General features: G+C 51.1%; 1 protein-coding gene across 2 annotated transcripts in view; it reads right to left on the reverse strand.

The window, feature by feature from the left end:
• Positions 1–9,975: 9,975 nt before the first annotated feature.
• CTNNBL1 (catenin beta like 1) overlaps positions 9,976–22,745 on the reverse strand; it is a 144,176-nt gene continuing 131,406 nt past the window's right edge. For both annotated transcript variants that reach the window (XM_088789133.1, XM_088789134.1), the window contains 3 exons: positions 20,203–20,340; positions 19,895–19,967; positions 9,976–10,171 (listed from right to left, as the gene is read on the reverse strand). In XM_088789133.1, coding sequence (XP_088645259.1) covers positions 10,083–10,171; positions 19,895–19,967; positions 20,203–20,340 — 300 coding nt within the window. In that variant the 3' untranslated portion in view covers positions 9,976–10,082. The remainder of the gene's footprint in view (positions 10,172–19,894; positions 19,968–20,202; positions 20,341–22,745) is intronic.

Consider the following 22,745-nt stretch of genomic DNA (forward strand, 5'->3'; position numbering starts at 1 on the left):
ACCTCCTCCAAGATGCCCTCCATCATGCCCCAGGAAGAATGAGCTACTCTGCAATGCCCGCATTGTGTGTCTCTTGACAGTATCCTCCCCACTTCCTCTCCTGTCTGCCATGTGGACTCCCCAGAACCCACAAGAATGTTGGGATATATTTTATTGACCACTCTTGGGCTTTGATTTCAAATTTCAGTTCTTACCCAGAATAGTTTTGTGACTGTACAGCCTCTTCCCTTTTCCAAGTCTTGTTTTTCTCATCTATAAAATGGGGATAGCAGCTTGCCCTTCACAGTGTTGTGGTGACAATGAATTGGATTTGGGTCTGTAAGGCCCCCAGTTCAGAGCTCTTTCCTACCCTCCTGCTCTTGCCCGCTCGCCACCTCTCCTGGAAACCCCTCTTGTTTTCTTACCTGGTATAGTTCCACTCACCTTTTCATTCCTGGGCCACGGCTGCCTCCTCCTGGAAGCATCAGAGACCCTCCCAGACATAACTCAGGTTAGTGCTCCCCAAACCTCTGCCTCCCACCTTGATTCAAGACTGCTTTTGTGTCTGCCGCTCTGACTGTTCTAAGCGCAGGCTGGGTGCTGGCCACTACACACAGTGAACCAGAAGGGACTCGAAGGATGGGAGGGGCCCAGATCCTGCCTCATCCATGGTGGCGTTGCCTCCATGCAGGGGCCAGAGGCTCAGGCTCTGCCCTTTATTCTGTCATTCCTCTTTTCATCCTCCCTTTTTTCACTCATCCCCTTCCTCCCTCCATGACTCAGTCATTATATGTCACACATTCTGTCCTCCAATGGCTTCCCATTGCATGTGGAAGAAAAATCCAAACTCCTTACTTGGCTAGCAAGCCCCTTTATGGTCTGGTCTCTGTCCACCTCTGCAAACTCATCTCCTCCCACCCTCCTCCTCATTCGGATGGCACATCTGGTGTCCCTCAAATATATACATCACATCCCTGCCCCAGGGCCTTTGCACTTGCTATTTCCTCTGCCTAGAATATTATTCCCAACATCCCCTGGCAGCTGCCCCACTCATCAGTCCTGTCTCAGCTTCAACCTTACCTCCTCAGAAAGGCCTTCCCTGACCATCCCGACCAGAGTAGCCACCTTTCCTTTCAGTCACTCTCTTATTTTCTTTATAGCTCCTAGCACTAGTTTCTCTCTTGCTCATTTATTTCTGTCTCCTCTGCTTGGAAGGAGCAGGGCAAGGAGCATGTTTGCTTCTCTAGCCTCACAGTCCAGCACAGGGCCTGGCACATAGTAAGTGCTCAGAAAATATTTGGGGAAGAAATGGTGCAGGAGCACGTACTGGGTGGCATGCCCCATGCCGGGTGCTGCAATAGAGAAACAATGAAAGGTAGCCCCTGCCCTCAGGCAGCTCATAGGGCAGGTGGTGAGAATCAGACTCAGGAAAGGCTCACGCGGTACCTGGGGAATGCAGGGGCAGGGGTGCAAGAGGATCTGGGACCCTCAGAGCAGCGGGAAGAGTGTGTGGGGTTCTTTCATGTTCCAGCTGATGGAAGTTGTATCTGCCTCTATCTCCCCCACGAGGCTGGGCATCCCCTGAGGGCGGGACTTGGACTCCTACCTCCCAGAGAGGGCGTGTCTGGCCCTGAGCCGGTCTTGAGCAAGGAGTAGAATGGGGGTGGGGGAGGGGAACGGGGAAGTGGGACCGGCAGAGAGAAGGAAGGCATGGGAGGGGGGAGGGGGTATCGGTGAGGGATGTAAGCAGTGGCTGGACAGTTGCTCAGGCCCACCCAGGGCACTTTGGTTCAACTCCCCAACCCCCTAAAGAGCACTTGCAGTATACAGGCACACTGTTCACTCTTTGTTCCTAAAGGACCGTGGCTTGGGTGTTTGCTGAGCGATGGACTGATGCTCATGGATTTGTTCATTCATTCTGGAAGGTATAAGTAAAGACAGATCCGTTCCCAATGCACCGTTTCCCTGGAAATAAGACCTAGCTGGACAATCAGCTCTAATGCATCTTTTGGAGCAAAAATTAATATAAGACCTGGTATATATTATATTATATTGTATTACATTATATTATATTACATTACATTACATTATATTATATCATATTATATTACATTATATATATAAAAGCCCGGTCTTATAGTAAAATAAGACCAGGTCTTATATTAATTTTTGCTACAAAAGACACATTAAAGCTGATTGTCTGGCTAGGTCCTATCTTTGGGTAAACACAGTAGTGGAGAAAGTGAACAAGAAAATACAATGAGATGAGGATATGGGTGGTGACGACATTACCGTTGTTCAGGACTTTACAGTTGGTCAAGAATTTTCTGTTCATCAGCCTGTTGAGGGTCTAGACAACGAGTAGCATTGGACAGCATATCTCCCGATTTTATAGATGAGAAAACTGAGGCTCAGGGAGGTGAAATGACTCACTCAAGGTCACACAGCTGAGGAATAGCAGGGCCAGATTTGAACCCAGATAGCCTGTCTCCAGCGTCCATGCCCTGTGCTCACTGCCCACATGGGTCCACAGGCCAGTCTGCTGAAGCTTTGTTTGGTATCTTTTAATCTTCCCCAATTACAGAGAGACTTGCTTTTAGCTGCTAAAAGCAGGAGCCTGTCCTCAGGCCTTGTTCCCAAGAGAGCTGGTGTGAGGAGGGGCGGGGAGGCAGCTGGTCCAGGCCATGTCCTGTCATGGCCCACTTAATGAGCTTAACTGATAACCATGGACTCAGGCAGGTTGCCAGCCGGGCCTGTCCACTTGGCCAGCCTGTTTTCCTGGCCTTACACACTCTGGCTGAGGGAGGGTGGCAGTGGGGCCAAGGGAGGGGCCTGAGCAGCCAGTTGTTTGATTGCTGGCAGCCATATGACACAGCTATGTGACCTTGGGCTTGTTCGTGAAGTGGAGGTAAGCATGGCAACCTTGGAAGATGCTGCAGGGATGCAGCAAGGTGCTGGGGACAGTGGCCTTCAGTTCAGAGACTGCCTCACATACAGTAGGCACTCAGTGAATTTTTCACCCCAGTCCTCCAAAGAACTCACACTTGGAGGATTTCTAGGCTCAAGAAAAACAATACCAGCCTTAGCACACTTAAAAAGACCAGAAAAAGGCTGCTGTGGTAGGTTGGTGACCTGAACTCCCATCTGGTTCTTGTCACTAACTGATGGGGTGACTGATCCTCGTTCTCTCTGGGCCTCAGTATTCTCATCTGCACAATGGGATGGTAACAGTCTCCATCCGCATCCCAGGAACATGGGGAGGATTCAATGGAATGGTGCATGTCAAGTGCTTAGAACAGAGCCAGGCGTTTAGTTGGTACGCTGTGGTGGTTTCTGAGGGCTGCATCTGCTTGCACCTGTGTGATCTTAGCACAGTCACCCACTTTTTTGTGGCTTCTGTTTTCTCATTTGTAAAACTGAATGACTCCAAGGTGTGCTTTCCCCCAGCTCTGTTGTTCCAGGAATACAGCTGTGTCGTTTACGGCTTTGAAACCCATCTAATCTGCATTCGGTGGGGAGGGGTCAGGGCAGGAGCAGGAATTGTTGTTCCCACTTACAGCTAAGGTGAGTGAGGCCCCTGATTGTCAGTGGCAAGCCACACCTCCCGGCCCTGGCTGCTCTCTTGCCTGTTCAAGTTGTGGGGGTGGGACAGGAAGGACAGACTTCCCTGGGTCCTGGGAGGACCAGGGGAAAAGGGCCTGGGTCTGGACTCTGCGGGGAGGGGAGTGGAGCTGAGTAGGCTCAGAATGGAAGCAGGGCCTGAGGGGGGTGGGCAGATTTATTGCAGCCATTCCTCTCCCCCTGAAGCGCCTGCTTCTAATGAAATTTTACGGCAGGTGGAAATGATACGACTCCGCCAGCCCTAAAAGCACTTCTATTTATTCATTAAAGATATTTATATACTGAGCAGCTCTCTCTGCAGGCCCCACCCGACTCCTGCTGGGCCCATGACTGGCACCCAGCCCTCAGGGCTGGGGGAGCGGGGGCAAGTGCCCCTCTCTGCACCTGGACTGGCTGGCTGTGCCTCAACCCATCTCCAATCTCCTTGTTTCTAACCTGATCAGTGTTCCTGGTCAAAAGCACCAGTATCTCCATTAGTATCTCCTCCCGGGATGACAGTACCAGCCTCTTCTAGGGTCTCCAGCTTCCAGACCGCTCTCCAGTGTTGTCCTCCATTGAACAAAGGGATCTTTTCAAAATCAGCTCACATCCCTTCCATGCCCAAATCTCCTCCACAGCACTCAAGACCCTGCAAGATCCGGCCCCTACCCACCTCTCCGGCTTCATCTACCACCAAGCCCTGCCTCACTCTTGGGTCCACCCACCGGGGCTTCTTTTGGCTTTTTTTCTGGAGAATGATGGTATTCTCTCTGCCCCAGGACGTTTGCACCTGTGCCTCTGCTTCGAACCCTCTGCCCCCAGCTCTTGGGCTTTCCTGCTCCCTGATCTCATTCAGACCTTACTTAGCTGAAAGGAACCTCATCAGAGGGCTTCTCAGACCACCCCCCCTCACATTGTTCCCCCATTACCTAGTCTCCATCACTTTGCCTGTTGTTTGCTCCTTCATAACACTCATTAATCATCTTATGTATTTGTTGACATGTTTCAATCTTTCCCACGAGAATGTGAGAGCCTTGAGGTCAGCGGCAACGTCTGTTTTGTTCCCCACACAGCTTATGGTGGGTGTTTAATAAATGATGGGGTGGGGGGGAATGATTACCTGGGTACTATGAGCTGGTCACAGGTACTGGTCTGTGTGGGATTCCCCCAGGCTGGCTTCTCAGAGACCCTCTCACTCAGTCCTTGATGGAAGGAAACAGGGATTCTGGGAGAGTGAGGGACATGTCACATGTTACAGAGGCGGGGCTGGGGGCACTGGCTCCCTACCCTTTCCTGCTCCCGGGTGTTTCCTGGATGGGCTGGCTCCCTGAGGCCCAGGAGCTGGAGCCAGGCTGGAGCCTTCCTCAACTGTGGCTATTATCAGCCTCTCTGGGGCCTGGGCACTTCCTGGACGCCTGCGTGAGGCCAGGTCTTGATTTAGGGGTCAGAATCACAACTTTGTCTCCTTCCAATGGAACCTGTTTCTCCATCATTCGAGCACCGAAAGAGCCTGGGTGAAGTGGAGACAACTTGTCCTGGGACAAGCTCTGTGACTCTGGACAAACGTGACCCCCAAGCTCCCATCACGCACAGGAATTCAACATGTGTATCATTCTCTCCAGTTCTGCCCCAGCCAGGAGCTCATTCAGACCCTGCCTTGCCGAGCTCAGGGTACTTGGGACACCCAGTGAGGCACATATGAAGACCCCCAGGTCCTCACAGGCCCCGTGCTTACTCGTGTCCCTAATTCTCTGCCTGTGCAGTTCCCTCTGCCTCGAATGACTTCCTACCTCTTGTTTTGTGAGACTCATGGCCAATCCTGAGGCCCGTGACAGTCACGCAAGATACAGCGAGGTGTAGGGTCCTGTCTCTCCCAAGCCCTCTGCCAGGTCAAGGGGCCTCCCTTGTCCCACAGCCTTTGCTGACCTCTCTCGAAGCCCATTGTTGCTTTCTTGTGAGGCCGTTTGGCTACTGTGGGGAGTTCAAACTGCATTTCAATGTGGGGTGCCTGCCCCCAGCGCCCAGCATGGGGCCTGGCCCAGAGTAGGTGCTCAGCCAACGTTTCCTGGGAGACGACTCACAGGAGGCAGAGGCGTGACATGGGATGAGAGCAGAGCGGGAGGTGCTGGGTGAGGACAGACGGGGGGCGGGGGGGTCCGGGAACATGGTAGGTTAGGATGCACTCTGCAAGCATGCTTGCAGGCGGCACCTCCTCCTCACTGCTGGAGAGGGAAAGCTCACCTTCCACATGTTTCTTGGCCTTCCCTCTTCCCACGGCAGAGCAGCCAGGGCCACAGCTGCATGACTGCCCGCTCCCCCAGCCGGGAAACCCCAGGGCCTCCATGGCAGCCGCCCAGTGGCAGGGAGCAGGGGCCCTGCAGAACCACTGTGCGCTTGTCATGAGGCCGGCAAGTGGCCGCTTCTCTGTGGCTTCCTGCACGACTCCACTAAAAGCTTCCAGCGCATTCTGTGCAGGGAGGGTGGACCCTCAACCCCTGCCGCCCTCTCCAGCCTCACGGAATCCCTTTTCTACCAGTTAGTTGGGAGATGGTGTGACTCTGAGATCAGGAGTGGGGCTTCTGGAACCAGTTTGCTTATGTTCCACTCCCAGCTCTGTCACTTTGTAAGCCACTGATTCTCTCAATCTGGTTTCCACATCTGTGAAATGGGGTTGATACTAAAAGTACCTACACCTCAGCAATGAGGGTTAAATGAGCTAATCTGAGTCAAGTGCTTCGCTCATAGTTAGAGCTCGAGGAGTATTAGCTAATACGGCACACACTCGATAAATTCATTCTTCTAAAATGCTAAGTGACTTCACTCCTAAGAGAAATGCAAATTAAGACCACAAACAGGATACAGGGCTCCCAGATCAGAGAGGCAGAGAGGGAGTTGGCTGCGGCTGTGCTGGGGAGGGTGTGGGGTGGCACTCACAGACACCGCTGATGGAAGGTGGGCAAGGTGACAATACGAAGCACAGTGAAAAAATGCACCTTCTCTCTGACTTAGCAATTCTGCTTGGGAATTTAAACTCACACATGTGTGAAATGACGTTCTATGCAAGGATGTTCACTGCAGCATTGTAATAGCCAAAGATTGGAGACAACCTAAATGCCCATTAACGCGATTAACTAAATTACGGTACAGCTCTGCAATGGAGCCCAGCTATTAAGGAAGTGTGTGGGGGGGACTGTGTGTTTAGCCGATGTAGAGTGAAAAGCAAGGTGCAGAACACAGGACATTTGTGTTAAATATATTTTTATTCACTTGAAAACATAAAACTATCTCCGAAAGGATATTCTAGCTAATTAGGGGTTGTGTCTGGGGAGGGGCGCCGGGTGACCAGGAGATGCAGCTGGCGGGGAGATTTATGCACTGTACACCCCTGTGTACCTTATGCCCAAGGCATGTGCTACCGGTCAAGAGAACGTAACTGGAGAAATGCTTGCCATTTCCTCGGCACAGACAATGAAGGACCGCTGCTGTGATACCACCACTTTCCATGTGTACCAAGGAGCAAGACAGATTGAAAAATGTGGCTCCGCTTTTACCTCTACTTGTGGGTAAGCAAATCTAATCAAGGAGTTTTTGCCTTTAGGAAAGTGAGTCTCATCTCCCTGTTGACACTAAATTGACGCTCTTGGTAATGGCAGGAGATGCCACCTGGGCACTGGTGCGACTGTGGGGGTGACTGAAGGATGCCTTCAAGCTTCCCTGACAATGCATTTCCCCTCAGAGAAAGAAGGACGCAGCCTGCATGCAAATCTCTCTAAATTAGACATGGCCCATCTTGCCGCCGATGAATTCAGGCGTGCCGACCACCACAAATGGAGCAGCACGCTGCGAGAGAGGAGGAAAATGAAATCATTTCCCTCGTGAGGAAATTCTGGCTAATATTGCTGAAAGGTGAATTTGTGGCCATGTTTGGATAGGAAAAGGAGCAGTGCCCTGCTTGGATGCCATGCCCAGGTACCACTCAGCTACGGACACAAGAACAAACCTGAAGGGGCTTTTCGTGACGGGGAGGGCTTGGGAACCCGAGAGTGGCAGATACAGAAGTCAAATTCAGAACCACAGGGCAACAGCGGTCTTGACTGGAAGCCCAAGACGTCCTCCCTGCGGGGTGGGGCTGCTTGTGAGACAGACAGCCACTCACACTTCAGGAGCCCATCCCAGGAGCCCACAGGTTAATGAGGATCTTTGCCTTGTTCCTAAAAGCTTGGTCCCCCAAGCCCTGGAACTGTAACCTCCTCTGACTTCTGAGGGATTATACCTCACGTTCTCCCCAAACCCTCCCGTCACAAAACCGATGGAAAAAGGGACCACTTCATGTGTGAAGTGAACGTGTGATTTCAAGCTTGCTTTTAGCACAGAGATGTTTTGGTCAAACAAAATCTTAGGAGGCACCCCAAAATATGAAGCAGGGCAAAATGGAGCAACTATAGTGGAAGGGGTCTGGAGCCCTACCCACTCTCTCTTCTCTGTTGGCTTCTGGTGCGCTTGGGGCTTCGGTAGGACACAGCTGGAAAACTGCTGGACAGAATTCTGTGGGATAATCAGGTGACAGCAGTTGCCTCCAGGGGTGGGGAGGCCTAGGGGGTGGGAGAGGGGAGGGGAGACTCCTCACTGTATACCTTTGTGTTAAATTTTGAACTTATGTACTAGGTATAAGCATTACCTGGTTAAAAACAAAATTTAAAAAGAAAATAAAGGTGAAGGACTAATGATCTCTAAAGTGCCAACCTTAGGTCAAAAAGTCTATGAGATTCTATAGGTTACATCTAGACATGCTTTATTTGTTGTGAATTCATTAAGCCACATATCCACAGTGGAACAGATTGAAGCATAATGTCAGTCAGTGATCTGTGACTGTCTTCTAGACAGAGGCAGCTCGGTGGAGGGGAGAGCTTGGACCGCGGAGTCAGACAGACCCTCTGCCGCTTCCTGGCCATAGGCCCTCGCCCAAGTTGCTTACCCTCTGAGATCTCAGTCTCAGCTTCAGGAAATTGGGGATAACGATGCCAGCAGGGCTGTTATGCAGGTGACAAAGCATAGATGGAAAGCAAGTAGCACATAGCAGGTGTTCAGTACATAGGAGCTACTACAGTTACAGAAAAGTGAAATAAAACAATAACTAAATCTGAAATGTCACTGTACGGCAATTCTGATTCTGTCATAGGCCGTGTAACACACTCCGGCCACCTCTCTGCTGCAACACTTACCTCATGGAGACGATGGCCGCACCTTCCTCTTCCCACTGGGTGGGCCAGGTCTGTCTTCCTCGCGGTTCTATAGCCAGCCCCACGCTGGGCCCGACGCAGGTGCCAACTGATTCAGAGTCCTCTCAGGTGGCTGCGTGGAGCCCTGTCCCTTGGGGTTCAACGAAAAGAGCTGCGGCTGACTGACAGTGTCACTCATGGGCACGCACAGGGCGTGTGGCGTCCCCTGTAGCCTCTTTGCTGACCTTGGGCTAAAGATTTCACTTTAATGAAATGCAGTTTTCTAAATCAGTTTTTCTTCCGCCGCCTCACTCACGAGGACTCTATGCTTTGTGACAGATTAAAACCATGCTAAAGGACTGCGGACTCCCGTCATAACCCGTATAACATGGGTGAAATCACAATTCTTCTGAAGCCACAGATGTGTAAGGTAAGAACAAAGAAATCACCATTTATAACGCACCTACTGTGTGCGCCTCGCTCTAGGGCATGCTTCAGTGAGTGCTCCCCATAAGCACCAAGTGGGTATTAGTACCCCCGCTTTGCAGACGAGGGAAGAGCGATTCAGGAAGGTAAAGCCATTTATCCAAACTGCCCCAGCTGGTAAATGGCGTAGCCGGGATGTGGACCCCAGGCCTGTCTACCCTAAAGCGTGGCTCTCCTCCTGACGCAGGGAACCACCGGGAAGCTTAAACCACCACCAGTGCCTGGGACACCCGCTGAGAGTCTGATTTCTTCATTCTGGGAGTGGGCGTGGGGGCAACATGGATGTGTTTTTCAAGTTCCCCTCCCTCCCAGACGATGCTGACAAGGTCGGGGTTCAGGACGCTGCTGTGAGGGCCCCGCGCTCTGTCCGGCCTCACGGTGCCACGGACACCTCCCCGGTGCTCTGCACGCCCCACGTGCCTCGTGTTGCACGTCCAGACTCTGTCAGGGCAAAAGCCCCAGTGAGCTCACTAGTCCGTGCCTGGCCCCTTCCCAGTTGCACCCTCACCACACAGACAGTACCACCAGAGGAGCCACAGTGGTCACTTGATCACACTGAGCCTCAGTTTCCCCACTGGCAGAGTGAGGACACTCACTGACCTTCCTCAGATGTGTCCCATGGCAGCTGCTGTGAAAGTGCAGGTAAAGGTTAGAGGATACTGCCTTGCTACAAAGAATGCCAGCCCAGGAATAAAAAACACTAGCTTTAATTTGTCTGAAAGTCACACTGAGCCGTGTAAAAACTGTTTGTGGGAGGGAGGTACAGAGAGGGTCCACGCTGCACAGGGCCAGGGGCCTCTAGAAGTTCTCCAGCAAGGCCAGGATGCGCTTTTGCTCGCTCTCCCGGAACTCCGGGCTCCGGCCATCCCCGATGTTCTCTGCATACTCTAGGGAGACAAAGGCAGGGGCAGGTGTGAATCCGAGGCATGAGGCATGTGGTCCATGTGGCTGGGTCACTTCACACCTTTCCCCCAAATCCCAGCTCCCACTGAGCTGCATGCCTCTAATGCCTGCAACAGCCCTCACAGTGGCAGCTGTGGCCAAATTCTGGTCTTGCATTCGAGGCCCTCAGTGAAAAGGGCCAGGCTCACCCCATCTCAGCCACAGCCTTTACTCACTCATTTAGTCCCTACACACACGCAGTGGATGCCGACCGTGGGCAGCCACTGCTCTAGACCAGGTTCTCAGAGTGCGGCCTGAACCTGCAGCGTCTGCCTCACACAGGAACTTCTGGGCCCAACCCAGCCCACTTGCTAGGCAGCTCTGAGGACGGGGCCCAGCAGTCTGAGCAAGCGCTCCGCGACCGCTGGGGCACGCTCTAGTTTGAGAGCCACTATTTGAGGCAATGGGGATGGAGTACTGATCAAAAGGGATGACACCTCTGCTCTTGTGGAGCCCACTTTTCAGTGGGGGAAACAACCCAAAAGTAAATACTGTGTTTCCCCGAAAATAAGACCTAGCTGGACAATCAGCTCTAATGCGTCTTTTGGAGCAAATCTTGGGTATAACATATATAAGACCAGGTATAACATAACATAACATAACATAACATAACATAACATAACATAACATAACATAACCATAACCATAACCATAACCTATAACATAACACAACATAATACTGAGTCTTATATTAATTTTTGCTCCAAAAGTCACATTAGTGCTGACTGTCCGGCTAGGTCTTATTTTTGGGGAAACAGGGTAGGTAGGGTGGCTGTCAGAAGGCCTCAGGGAGTGGGCGAGATTTGATTAAAGACCTGTAGGCAATGCGTGTGGGGATATCTGGTAGCGAGTGGCAGAGGGGCCACCAGTGCAGGGGCTCAGGGGGGAGCGTGCTTGGTCCATCTCAGGGCGAGCAAGGAAGGCTGCGTGGCCAGTGGCGGAGCTCTGAGCCAGGGGAGGGGTCAGGGCACAGATCATGTGGGGAGTGCAGGCCGCTGTCAAGAGCGTCTCCATCAGGGGCCTGTCTTCCATCCAGGGCATCCCCTTTCCACTAGACCAGGAGCTTCACTAGTGGGGGGGCCCTGCCTTACTCTCAGCTAAATGCCCAGTGAGCCTGGCTGAGAGCCAACTATCAGTCTGGTGAAGAAACAGAGCAGTTGGTTAGGATGACTGCTCGCATATCTGCCCCCTGCTCCCTACCCAGGGCAACCTGAGAGAGAACAATAGAGAACTCGCAGGTAAGAGGCTTCTGCATAATAAAACATCTGCGGATCCCACTCAGACAAAGACAGGAGACAGAAAGTGCGGAGCCCTCCTTCCAGCGCCCGCCCCCCCACCACGCTAGAGAAAGGGTCTTGTTCCTGCCATGCCTTCATTTTTCCTCCTTCCTCTTTATGACTTTGGACATGTGCTGGAAAACGGGGTTTGGGATTCAGACATGTGCCAGCTGTGTGTCTCCCCCCGGAAATCATCGTCTTCTGTTAGGCCCATCCATCACCTCCCACAGCAAATGGTTGTGATGCCTGCTATTAAGGCCCCTTCAGGAGCGGGCTGGGTGATGGGAGAACAGGAACAGGGCTGCCGGGAAGGCTGTGGGGCTGGAGGTGAGTGGTCTCTCTTGCTCACATGTGAGTGATCTAGCTGCTGCCCCAGGAGGAAGAGAAATGACCATGATAACATTTAATGCCCCCAGAGGCATGATCTGGAAGCAAGAGGCTTAATGGATTGAACTAACACTTTGCTCTCCTAATGTACTCACAGACCCTGGAGGGAGAGAGGCGGCCAAATACTCTGATCCTTTGGGGCAGTGATTTTCCAAGTAAAGCCCGCTTCCCTGGAGGGACCTAATCCCTTTCTAGGGATGCACACAGTAGAGGAAACCAAAGTCTGTGTCAGTGTCCTTACTGAATCCCCGCTGCCAAGGCCTCAGAAGAAACACGTGCCAGGTCTGTACACAGAGCACCCATCCCACGGGCAAGTCTCCCTGTCCCTCCGTCAGTGGGGAAGGAGGAAATAAGGTCAGATGACCTGTTCTCTGGAAATGGGCTGTGAATGGAGCTGGCGCGATGTGAAGAGGGGCTGTGTCATGCGCAGTGGAATGGAAACTAACACGCAGTAAACACTGATTATGTGCCAGGCATTTGTATATGTTGTCTCATTTAATCTTCGCGGCAATCCTATAAGGCAAAGAACGTCATCTCTATTTACAGATGAGGAAACGGAGACTCACTAGAGAGCTGAAGCAACGTGACTGGTCAAGGATGCTAGAGGAGCTGAAACTCAAACCCCAGAGTATGTGTGAGCAGTGAAAAGGCACCTAAAAAGCCCCTGGGGTGGAGCCGGTCCCCAAAGTGGCATCCTCTTACCTAAGCAACATCCTACCCTGCCTGTTTCCCATCCTTTGGGGGAAAAACTCCGGCTCTGCGAGCACTCCAAAGCATCCGAGTCCCCAAAAAGCACCTGGCTATAAAGTCCTTGTAAAAGGTAAGACTCCAGAGGGGCTGTCCTATGGGTAAGGGGCCTCCATGGCCACAGATGTGGAGTGGATCGCAGGGGCCACACCTCCTCATGCCAGGTGAGGGCAGGTGACTGGCCAGGGTCCCACAGCGCGCCAGCCACAGGGCCAGGCAGAACCAGGTCTGAGGAGCCCCCAGCGTTCCTCCACTGGCTCTGGCAGCCGGCACCAACTGTGCCCCTCGCCCCGCACCCTTCACCAGTACCCCTACTCATTTTTGTTTCTAGAGTGGAATTCGATTTGGAGCAAATCTTGGTGGTACCAGCTACGTGTGGTTATTATAGCTGCTGCAGCAGTTTATAAATATTGAACAGATTCCTACCAGAGGTCTTAGGAAAGAGTTCTCTTTGGTGTGTGTGTGTTTGTGCATGTGCGTGTGTTGCTAAAAGGAAGAATCACAGGGTGGGGGGAGAATGAGAGTGAAAGAGGGATGGGGAAAGAAGGGGGGCAGAGGGGAGCGGATGCGTCAGGTTGGAGAGTGAGAAAGATGGTGTACACATCAACTCCCTTCTCTACTTGCCCAGCATTTTCAAATAATAGAGGCTTTGATGGAGCTCAAAAACAGGCAGCAGTGCTGAACGCATAAATATTAAAGCAAACTTTAGACAGCAGGTTTACTATTCAGACATGGAATACAAGCTGTTCTGTTTATGTCAAAAGGGGGAGGGAGGGGGCACCGGGGCTGCTGGATGGGGAAGGAGTGTCTTCCAGGGCAGGGGCCGGGCCAGCGCTCTCCAGCCTGGTTCAGACCCCTGGACCTTTGACTTGAATGCTCACCCTTCCAAGAACGCACAAGGAAGAGGGAGCGGGGAGACGAGGAATGCCAGTATTTTCCCACTGAAAACGCTTGAAGACACAGAAATAATCACAACATGGAAACTGGGAAAGGAAAATCCTTGCGGTCTAACAGGTTCCTTAACGACACCGATGAACGTGGAGGGTCTAACATCACACGTCTCTAGAGGAGAACACTTCGCTGGGGTTAAAGACCAGAAGTCCATCAGCGATATCATTAAAATGAAACCCACTTAAAGGAGAAGGAAACTGCTCACGATGCTAGCAGAGTCGTGTGCCTGTAATCTTGAGGCTATTTCAGCCGGTCGGAGAAGCCCGCCCCCTCCCCGACAACCAGGGCCCAAGGAGGCTGCTCTGATGCCGGTCCTGCCTGGATCTGAGTCCAGGTGAAAGGATTAGACGAGGAGGGGAGGAAGCAACCTCCATTTACTGAGCACGGACTCTGTCCCAGACCCCCGACTGCATTTCCATCGCAGCTTTCCAGAGGGGCAGTAGTCACAGAGGAGGAAAGCAAGGCTCAAACATGTTATCTGCTGACTTACCCAAAGTTACAGAGAGAAGGGCTCACGCTGCTCTGTGCATCTCAGCTCTCCTTATTGCTGGGTTAGGTCAGATCCTAATCACCGCAGTAAAGGTAGCTAACATTACAAGCACTGATTGCGTGCCAGCCATCACGTAAGCGCTTTACGTGGTACCTCACCTGTCTCACAGCAACCTTTGGAAAACGCAAGTATCCCCACCTTATAGATGCAGGCACCGTGGCTGCAAGAGGGTAACCTTAGCTGCCTAAGGTCAACACGCAGGTTTCTCTTGGATCCTTTCCTGCCTCCAAACACCCTGGTGGCCACAGCAGTTATGACCTGATGCAAGCCACATGCACACCAACATATGTCATCAAAAGATAAAACCCTATCAGCTTCTGCAGCTTTAAAATCGCAGAGGCAAAGCTCAGGTTACCAAGAGCCCCAGATCAATATGGAAATATATGCTTATAAGCTTCTGAGAGGAGATTTCAAGCCATGAAGAACACAAGCAAATCAAAGGGCCAGGAGCCAATTTCTGAAAGCATTTTGAAGTCTGGCTCAGTCTTTTCACCACCAGTGAGAGTTTGGAGTCAGTAATCCTCTCAACTTTCCTCTGCGAAACAGCCCAGCACCCACAACTTTCAGTGGAGACTAAAACATTTAAGAGACTCGCCGGCAGCTTCCATGGTAACTCTTGGCCCAAGTATTTATACTACAAAGTATCCCCAGGTCACAGCGCCTACTCCATGTCCAAGGAGATGACCACTCGGTTCCTGCAGCTGCCGATGGGGATCCTTCACCTGCTTCAAGAAGCCACCTCCTCACTTGGCCGTCACATCTTCATAGAGACAGAAAGTGCAGAGGTGGGTACGAGGGGCTGGGGGAGGAGGGCATGGGGGGGTGAGTGTAAAATGGCTACAGCGTTTCAGTTTTGCACAATGAAAATGAGGCCTGTAGCTGGATGGTGGTGATGGTTGCAATGGTTAAAATGGTAAATCTTACGTATATTTTACCACAATTAAAAAAAAAAGACAGAAAAAAGGCCAGCACCTCCTCTGTGTAGCCTCCCTGGATCTTCGAGCTCCTTTTAATCTCCCGCAGAATTCACTGTGGCTCCTTGAGTCCCACTCGGTGTCTTAGCACTGACTTCATTCTGCTTTTTGTGGCAGCAGTTATCTCACCTGTGATGGGACTGTACACCCTTCGGGCAGGGCCTCCTAAGTGTCTCATTTGTCTTAGGTGCCACCTAGCACCCGGTGATGCTAAGTGGGTGCTTTGGGAAGGTAAATGCCCAGAATTTTCTTTCTTAAACGGCTGCAGGAGTAAATCAGCCAAGTGACACCGTTAGAGCTTTCCTTTCTGCCAGATGGAAGACTGTGTGTGTAGTTCTGAGTTTGGATCCGGTTTCCAACATTAAGAGGGACTCGGGCAATATCCCTTAGCCTCTGCGAGTCTCAGTTTCCTTATCTGCAAAATGGAGACTGTAAGCCTGCTTTCAGGGCTGTCGTGAGAGCCAGAGAACATACATTAAAAGCCTGGCACAGAGGACGTGTGCGGGAGTGAACTCTACCTACTGTGGTCCGATGTCGGAATGGCACAAAGAAGCTTGAAGCACCCACCGCCCCAGCGAGCACCCCCAACAAGCATTAACTGAGTCCCCTCTCTGAGCCAGTCACGGACCAGGCACCAGCAGATAAACGGCAGCAGCACACGGTCTGGTCTGCCCTCCTCTAGCTAAGAGGCCACTGTGCCCTGTGTGGGCACCACCGTCCTCAGGCCCAGAGTGGCTGCCAGTTCCAGGGGCGCTGCACTTCGGGAGCGCCGAGGAAGCGGTCTGCATAAAGAGGGGCTTTAATGAGCCATCAGTTATTCCCAGTTCTCTTGGCACCCCCAACAGAGGAGGGAGGAAAATCATGAGAAAGGGGACCGAAATATAGCATGGAGTGGGAAAAGGCCCCCGCTGGGCTTGCCTCATCAGCGTTTTCCTGAGACCTCAAGGGGTACATCAGCTGTCATCCTGCCAGCAAAACTTGGGAAATATGTAGGCCATAAAATCAAAGGGAAAAGCTTGCATATAATTAGTATGTTAAAAAGAAAAAAAGGAAGCAACCCAACTGAAAAACAAAATTAAAATCTAAGAGGACAGACTGATGAGCTGGTTTTCTTGATGAGGCTTTGTGTTTTTTTGTGCTTTTTGATGGAATGAAGGGTGGAGGAGGGGGAGGGATTGAAGGCTTTTAAGAAGTGGGCTTAAACAAAGCCCGGCCACTAAGCACAGACCGGCCACCAACCCTGCGGGAGCCTCACCCCTTCGCAATCCCCTCACTGCCCCAAGGGTGCTCGCTGCACCAAGTTCAGGGGTTGCTGAGAGGTCGGCCACGCGCCAGACCTCCCCATGACACTGCAGGCAGATGGGCTTCCCCGAGGAGGCACATATGAGCTGGGCCGGTGCATGCCAGTGGAAGGGTGGCTGAGAACCCTTTATTATGACCTAAGCCTTCCATCTGGACAGAGCTGGGTGTTTTGTTGTCTTCGTTAGTGGCCAGTGACCTGTGATGGCCTCTTTGACCTCGGCAATGGCATCTAATTCCCTGGCTTTAAAATATCACCTCCACACCAATGACTAGCCTCTCTCCTGAGCCCTAATGAGAATGTCTGCAGCACTCACTACCTGTATCCCCAGAATCACCGTGTACCCAACAGAACTCAAGGGTCTGCCCAGCAACACTCCCAACAGCCCCCCGCCCCCCAATGCTCCAGCCTCCACATCCTTGCCTGTCCTCTGCTGATGTGGCCGGACACCTTACGAAGGACACTGATATCCTGTCCTACCCAGACGAGCTTTCCCTCTGGGACGTGCTCCCTGTCCCGGGGAGAAGCCTCTCCCTCTGGGGCTCCACGGCGTGGCCAGTGCTTCCACGCCTGTCTCCTTACCACCCCGGAGCACACTGTTCATTACTTCAACGCAGCACTTAGGAGATTCTAATTAGTTTTCAGTATCTTTTCCCACTGGACTGTGAAGGCCCCAAGGTTGGGTTCTTGCCATCCCCACCTGTGTGGGAGGGCTGCGCTGAACCTGGAATTTCCCGTTCTCAGGCCTCCACTCGCATTGCTCCTTCATTCTGGAATGTCCTTGCCCTTGAAGACCCAGCTCAATGCTACTCCTGAATGTGGAGCCCGGCACCCAGCAGTGATAGCTGAGTAGTAGCGGGAGCATGTATTTCAGTGAGCTTGAATTATGGCTGGTCATTTACACATCTATGTCCCACAAAAGACTACAGACTCCATGAAAGCAGGAGCTGGCGGACACCTTAGGAACACAGTACGCAGCACTGCAGGGCTGAGGAGAGTCGCTGTCAACATTTGCCAGTTTAAATTCACACAACGGTGGGGTTTAACTCACCAGTGTTTAAAATATTCACTGGGGTCCCATTATGTGCCTGGCATTGCTCTAGGTGATGAGACAGGGTGAACAAGACAGACAATGTCCCCATGTCGTGGCGCTTACATTGTAATGTAAGAGACACACGAAACGAGTAAACAAAGACATAAATAAAAACAATTACAAATTGTGGTAAGGGCTCGGAAGAAAATAAACTGTGTGCTATGATGGGAAATAACAGATGCCGAGAGTGTGTGGATTCCAGCTTGTGTTTGGAGGCAGAACTGGTATAAGTACTAATCCACTGGCTGGGAAGGGGGAGGGAGAGAACCGCAGGGCGGGCCCTGGGTCTGGAAGGATGGGTCTGAGGGCCGGGCCTGGGCAGAGCTGGGGAGAGGAGTGTGAATGGCGGGAACGAACAGGCCTCCGCGCAGGCCGCTCACCTGCTCGCTGCCCAGACACTCAGTCAACACACATCTAGTCAGCGTCCGCCGTGTGCCCGGCACCTTACTAGGCTCTGGGGAAATAAACCATGATCTGAAGGAGACAAAGGCTGGCTCACGGCAACGGAAAATTCTGAATTACCTAAGATACACGCGGTAGGATTTCCGATGAAATCACAACACCCACCTACTACGTGGCAGCACCCATTAAAAACGCTTTCTCTTGCTCAGAAAAATCATTGTTTTGATTACACGGATGGAGGTGCCGGAAGAAGGCTCGATGCAAGATAGTAGAGCTGAGAGTAATAAAAAGTCCTAATTGAACATGTGGGCGTAAAAAGTAAATGGCATTTAAAGGCTGGAGTTGCAAATCACTACAGCTACACCTCAGGGAGGAGGCGTCATGACACCCTGAGCAGTAATTCATGGCAACGTGGCACCACAGATGAGAGAGGAGCATCCAGGATGCCACTATGGAAGGCAAGATGCTGGGCTAGGTTCATGAACAGGTCCCCCTTTCCTCGTTCTCTGACGGAGAAAACCACAAGCTCCAATGCCTCCAATGCTCCATCTGCAAAATGGGCGCAATGGACTTCCCATTCCCCCTGCATGGGCGGCTGTGCTGAACCTGGGATTTCCAGTCCCCACGCCTCCACGTACACTGTTCCTTCAATTTGGAATGTACTTGTCCCAGCCTCGAAGACCCAGCTCAATGCTACTACTCTCACAAGGCTTCCCATGGGATTTTAGCCATGCCTCACTTATAATAATGATGACGATAATTATCACCATAATATTTCATAATAGTCATTATAGCTAACATTTACCGAGAACCTATTAAGGGTCAGACATTTTCCATATATCATCTCATTTAATCCTCTCACCCATTTTATGAGGTCACAGAGCAATTGGGCATCTTGCCTGAGGTAACACAGTAAATAGCAGAGGCAGGACTCAGTTCCGGGAGCCAGATGCCAGAGCCCGTGGCTCTTAGCTTCTCTTCGATTTTTTACATGTGCCTTTTGTCTTCACATTTCATCTCCCACCTATAATGGGAGTTAAAAGCCACTTACAGGAAAACCCTTTGAGTACATCTAGCCTAATCCCTCATCTTAGGAATGGGCAGAACAAGTGCCAGAAAGAGAAAATGATTTGCCTGCGGTTCCCCAGCCCATCCTGACTCTCTGAACTCAGGTGTTATCAGTCCTGCCAAGTCCAATGCGGGCATCTACCCACCGTGTGTGGCAGTCCGTGCTAAGCAGCCTGAGGGTGCGGCTGCATTGCAGAGCTCAGTTCAGGCGCCCTGCCCTGTGACAGAGCTCCCTCACTGACTAGAGACCTCTCGGGAGCCACTCCAGCTGAGTCAGGTCCAGCCAAAGATGCAACTGCGTTTGAGGGACTCCCCAGGGGGTGGGGGGGCAGGAGGGAAAGTCACCTGACTGAGCTCCTTCTGTGTGCCGGGCACTAGTCTGGATGCTGTCATGTGGCATCTTATGAACCTCTGCAAAATGTCTTCCCGATCACACCGACACAGCCAGGGTGAGGCAGAGTGAGGACCGGAAGACAGGCACCTTCTTTCTATTATACCCACTGCTTCAAATTCACTTCCTCATGTCTCGTATGATTCCAAGTATTTCTTGTTACTTCCTTGTTTTTTCCCCCTCTAAGTAATTTCCTTCTGCTACATGCAGTTTGGAATGGAATTTTGGGCTTCTTTCTTGTTTTGTCTTTTAAAAAAAATTGTTTTCAACAAGTATTTCCAAGCTCTAGTGCTTGTCTGTTCTGTGTTTTTCAAATTCTGGAATTGGAAGGTCAGAGGCAGAGAACCCCTAAGTTAGTCTACGGTATTCTGACTAAGGTGACCTGGGCACACAGCAAACTGGACAACACACTTCAGCTGGCAGGGCAGAGAACGCTGGGCCCCAAGTCCCAGGGATATGAGCAGAGACTCAGAGAGAAAGCATCATCGAATTCCCCGGAGCCCCAGACGCAAGCCACGTCCCACTCACCCTTGATGATGTGCCTGACAATTTTGATGGAGCTTCCTCGCATGTTTAGGATCTGGTGAACTCTCTGGCGAATCTATTACGGAAGAGGGACGAGTGGGAAAGACAGAAAAAGCGTCATTTGTCCTGGTTGACACCAGAATACACTGTACTGAGAGGATTCACCTCACTCCCTCCCCCGAACAAGAGGGCCCATGCAGAGTGAAGGAATTCAAGGAGAGTGTGATCCGCTTCTTTTTTTGAGCCTCTAACTATGCAGGTGGCAAGGAAGGAGGCAGCGATGGACAGGCCCATCCCGGGAAGCCCCTTACCTGGGGGACGTTGGCATTGCAGATCTCCGCCATGATGTAGCAGATGTGCTGCAGCACAAACAGGCCTGCGTCCAGGCGCCGGAGGTAGAACTCGTCCTCGGTGTCGTTGTCTATGATTTCTCCACGCCGGACCATGTCCTAGAAACGAATGAACATGTGGGAATAGAAGCGGGGCAGTGAGCGGAGGAGGAAAGAACAGGCTTCTATTCTGCCCGTAATACCCAACAGAACAGCAACGACAACCACCACCACCAAAGAAAACCACTCCGCCTTCATTTGTCTCCTACCGCTCCCATTATTCTAGAATCTTCCCTCTGTTCTCATTGTTCATGGACTAGAGGCCCAGGGAGAGATGATTAAAGCCCATTTTTTTTCTATACAATGAGTCAAGGCCAAAATGACCTCATCCACATATTTAACCTAAAAAAATAAGCTGACAGGGACACAAATCTAAGGTATTTATTATCTGCTTCCACTCATTTATTTACTCTTTGGTTCCGGCCTCCATAAATAATCTTTCTACGAGATATACTTACCTCTCTTTCTCTTCCAAATCAAACTAAAAATAGGGAAGAGAGGTCCCCTTTCTCCACCGCTCTGTCTTGGGACCCTGGCGAAACTGAGGGCACAGGCACCTAACATACACATATGTGTCCCTTTCGGCTCACACTGTCAGATGCAAAATGCTGCCAACCTTTTCAGTTCATGTCACAGTCCAACACTCCTCCAGGCCAAAGCCCTAAAAAGTGACACGCGTCTCTTTCCTAAACCTTAGTAACCCAGACGTATCAGACTTCTTGTCCCCATATCTATTCCTTTCTAGTGGATTCTTTCTTAAAAAAAAACAAAACAAAACAGCTTTATTGAGATACAATTCACATACCATACAATCCACTCATTTAAAGTGTATAATTTAATGGCTTTTAGTATATTCAGAGTTGTGCAACCATCACCACACTCACTGCAGACATTTCCATCACCCCCACCCCATTCAAGCCTCTCATCTAGTGGATTATTACCGCCTCTGCCAAGAGAGCCCTTCTCCCCACCTCAGGCCTTCACTGCCCTCCTGCCTAGGGATTCTGGGGTATCTCTCGAGTCAACATTGTTTTCAAGCTGTCTCTACCACAAAGCCTTGCCTGATTATTTAAGGCTAAAGACTCTTTTCCAAAATTCCTGCGCGCACCCTCAAGCAGCCACTTCAGGACACGGTCTCTCGTGTCCATCACAGTCACACAGATTTGAGTTGTCATCAACGCCCTCTGTTTCTCTAACTCCCTCTAAGGGCCAACTGTGAGCTGCATGAAAGCAGGGACTGGGTTTTGTTTTCATATCCCCAGCTCAGTAAACATCCATGCAGTGAATGAAAGGAAACGGACGTCTCTGTTTTGGGTTGTCAGCTCTCAGGACTAAGAACTGGGTGAGGGACGTCTTCTGCACGACTCCCAGACTTCCTGAAGAAGACAGGTGCTTAGTATGTGCTTTTGGTGACAACAATCCATTTCTTAATTCTGTCGGTCGTTTTATGGCCACGGTTCCCTCTGACAACTCAGGCTCCTGTCACTGATCGAAGCCCTTGGGACCTTGCCTTCCACTCTCCCAAACTCGAAGGACTTAGCACTACGGTCATCAATCTCCTACAAGAACCCTTCAGAGACTATTTAGACGCAGATAATGCACTTTTTTATTTGCCCCGGGGGGCCCAGCCCGTAGCCACACGACTACTTTTCATCTCGCTCCTAAAGGCCTAGGAGGCAAAGGAGGGCGGCAGATGTGCCAGGCCCAACACTGCCTGGCACGTCACCACTGATAATTTCCAGCCTCATTTAGTAGCAAATTCCTGGGTAATCTGGTCATGGTGTTGATGCTCACGAGGCAGCCATGACTGATGTTTGTGAGGTGATGCTGGATTGATGTCCGAGGAGTTTAGAAATAAGGAGAGCCTCTTTAGCTTCTCATTTCCTCATAATCGTAACCCCCTGCCCCGAACTCCTGAGTGCTCAGCCGCTGGGGGATCGGGAAGGAAAATGACTCCCGACTTCCACTCACACAAAACGCATTTGCTGCTAATACTTTACATTTGTATAATGCTGTGGTGTTTAAAGTGTTATTCTATATATATGGTCCCTACTACTAAATTTAAAGAGAGCAGGGAAGGGATTATTATTAATTCCCTTGTACAAATTAGAATGTCAGGCACACAGAGGTTAAGTAAGTTGCTCATAATTACATAATTACCAGTTACCAGAATACGGACTCCCCCGGGAAAGGAATCCTGCCTGATTCATCTCTAAGGTGGAAACGAAACACATGATATGGGGTATTCGGATCCCAGACCTGCTTAGTGCCCAGTGGCAGGGTACCATTCTAAACACTGTGTTAAGGCAGAGAAAAGAATGCAAACGGAGGTAAGGGGATGCCCTGGTCTTGGTCATTGTGCAGCTGGAGGTCTGTCTGGGGAGGTCACAGGGACACAGGAAATGACCACAAAGTAAAGGGACACAGTATGCCCGCAAGTTAAAAGTCATTACAAGTGCTGGGTG

This window comes from Rhinolophus sinicus, chromosome 13 (genome assembly GCF_057876585.1).
Source record: "Rhinolophus sinicus isolate RSI-liver-muscle chromosome 13, RSI-T2T, whole genome shotgun sequence".
NCBI lineage: Eukaryota > Metazoa > Chordata > Mammalia > Chiroptera > Rhinolophidae > Rhinolophus > Rhinolophus sinicus.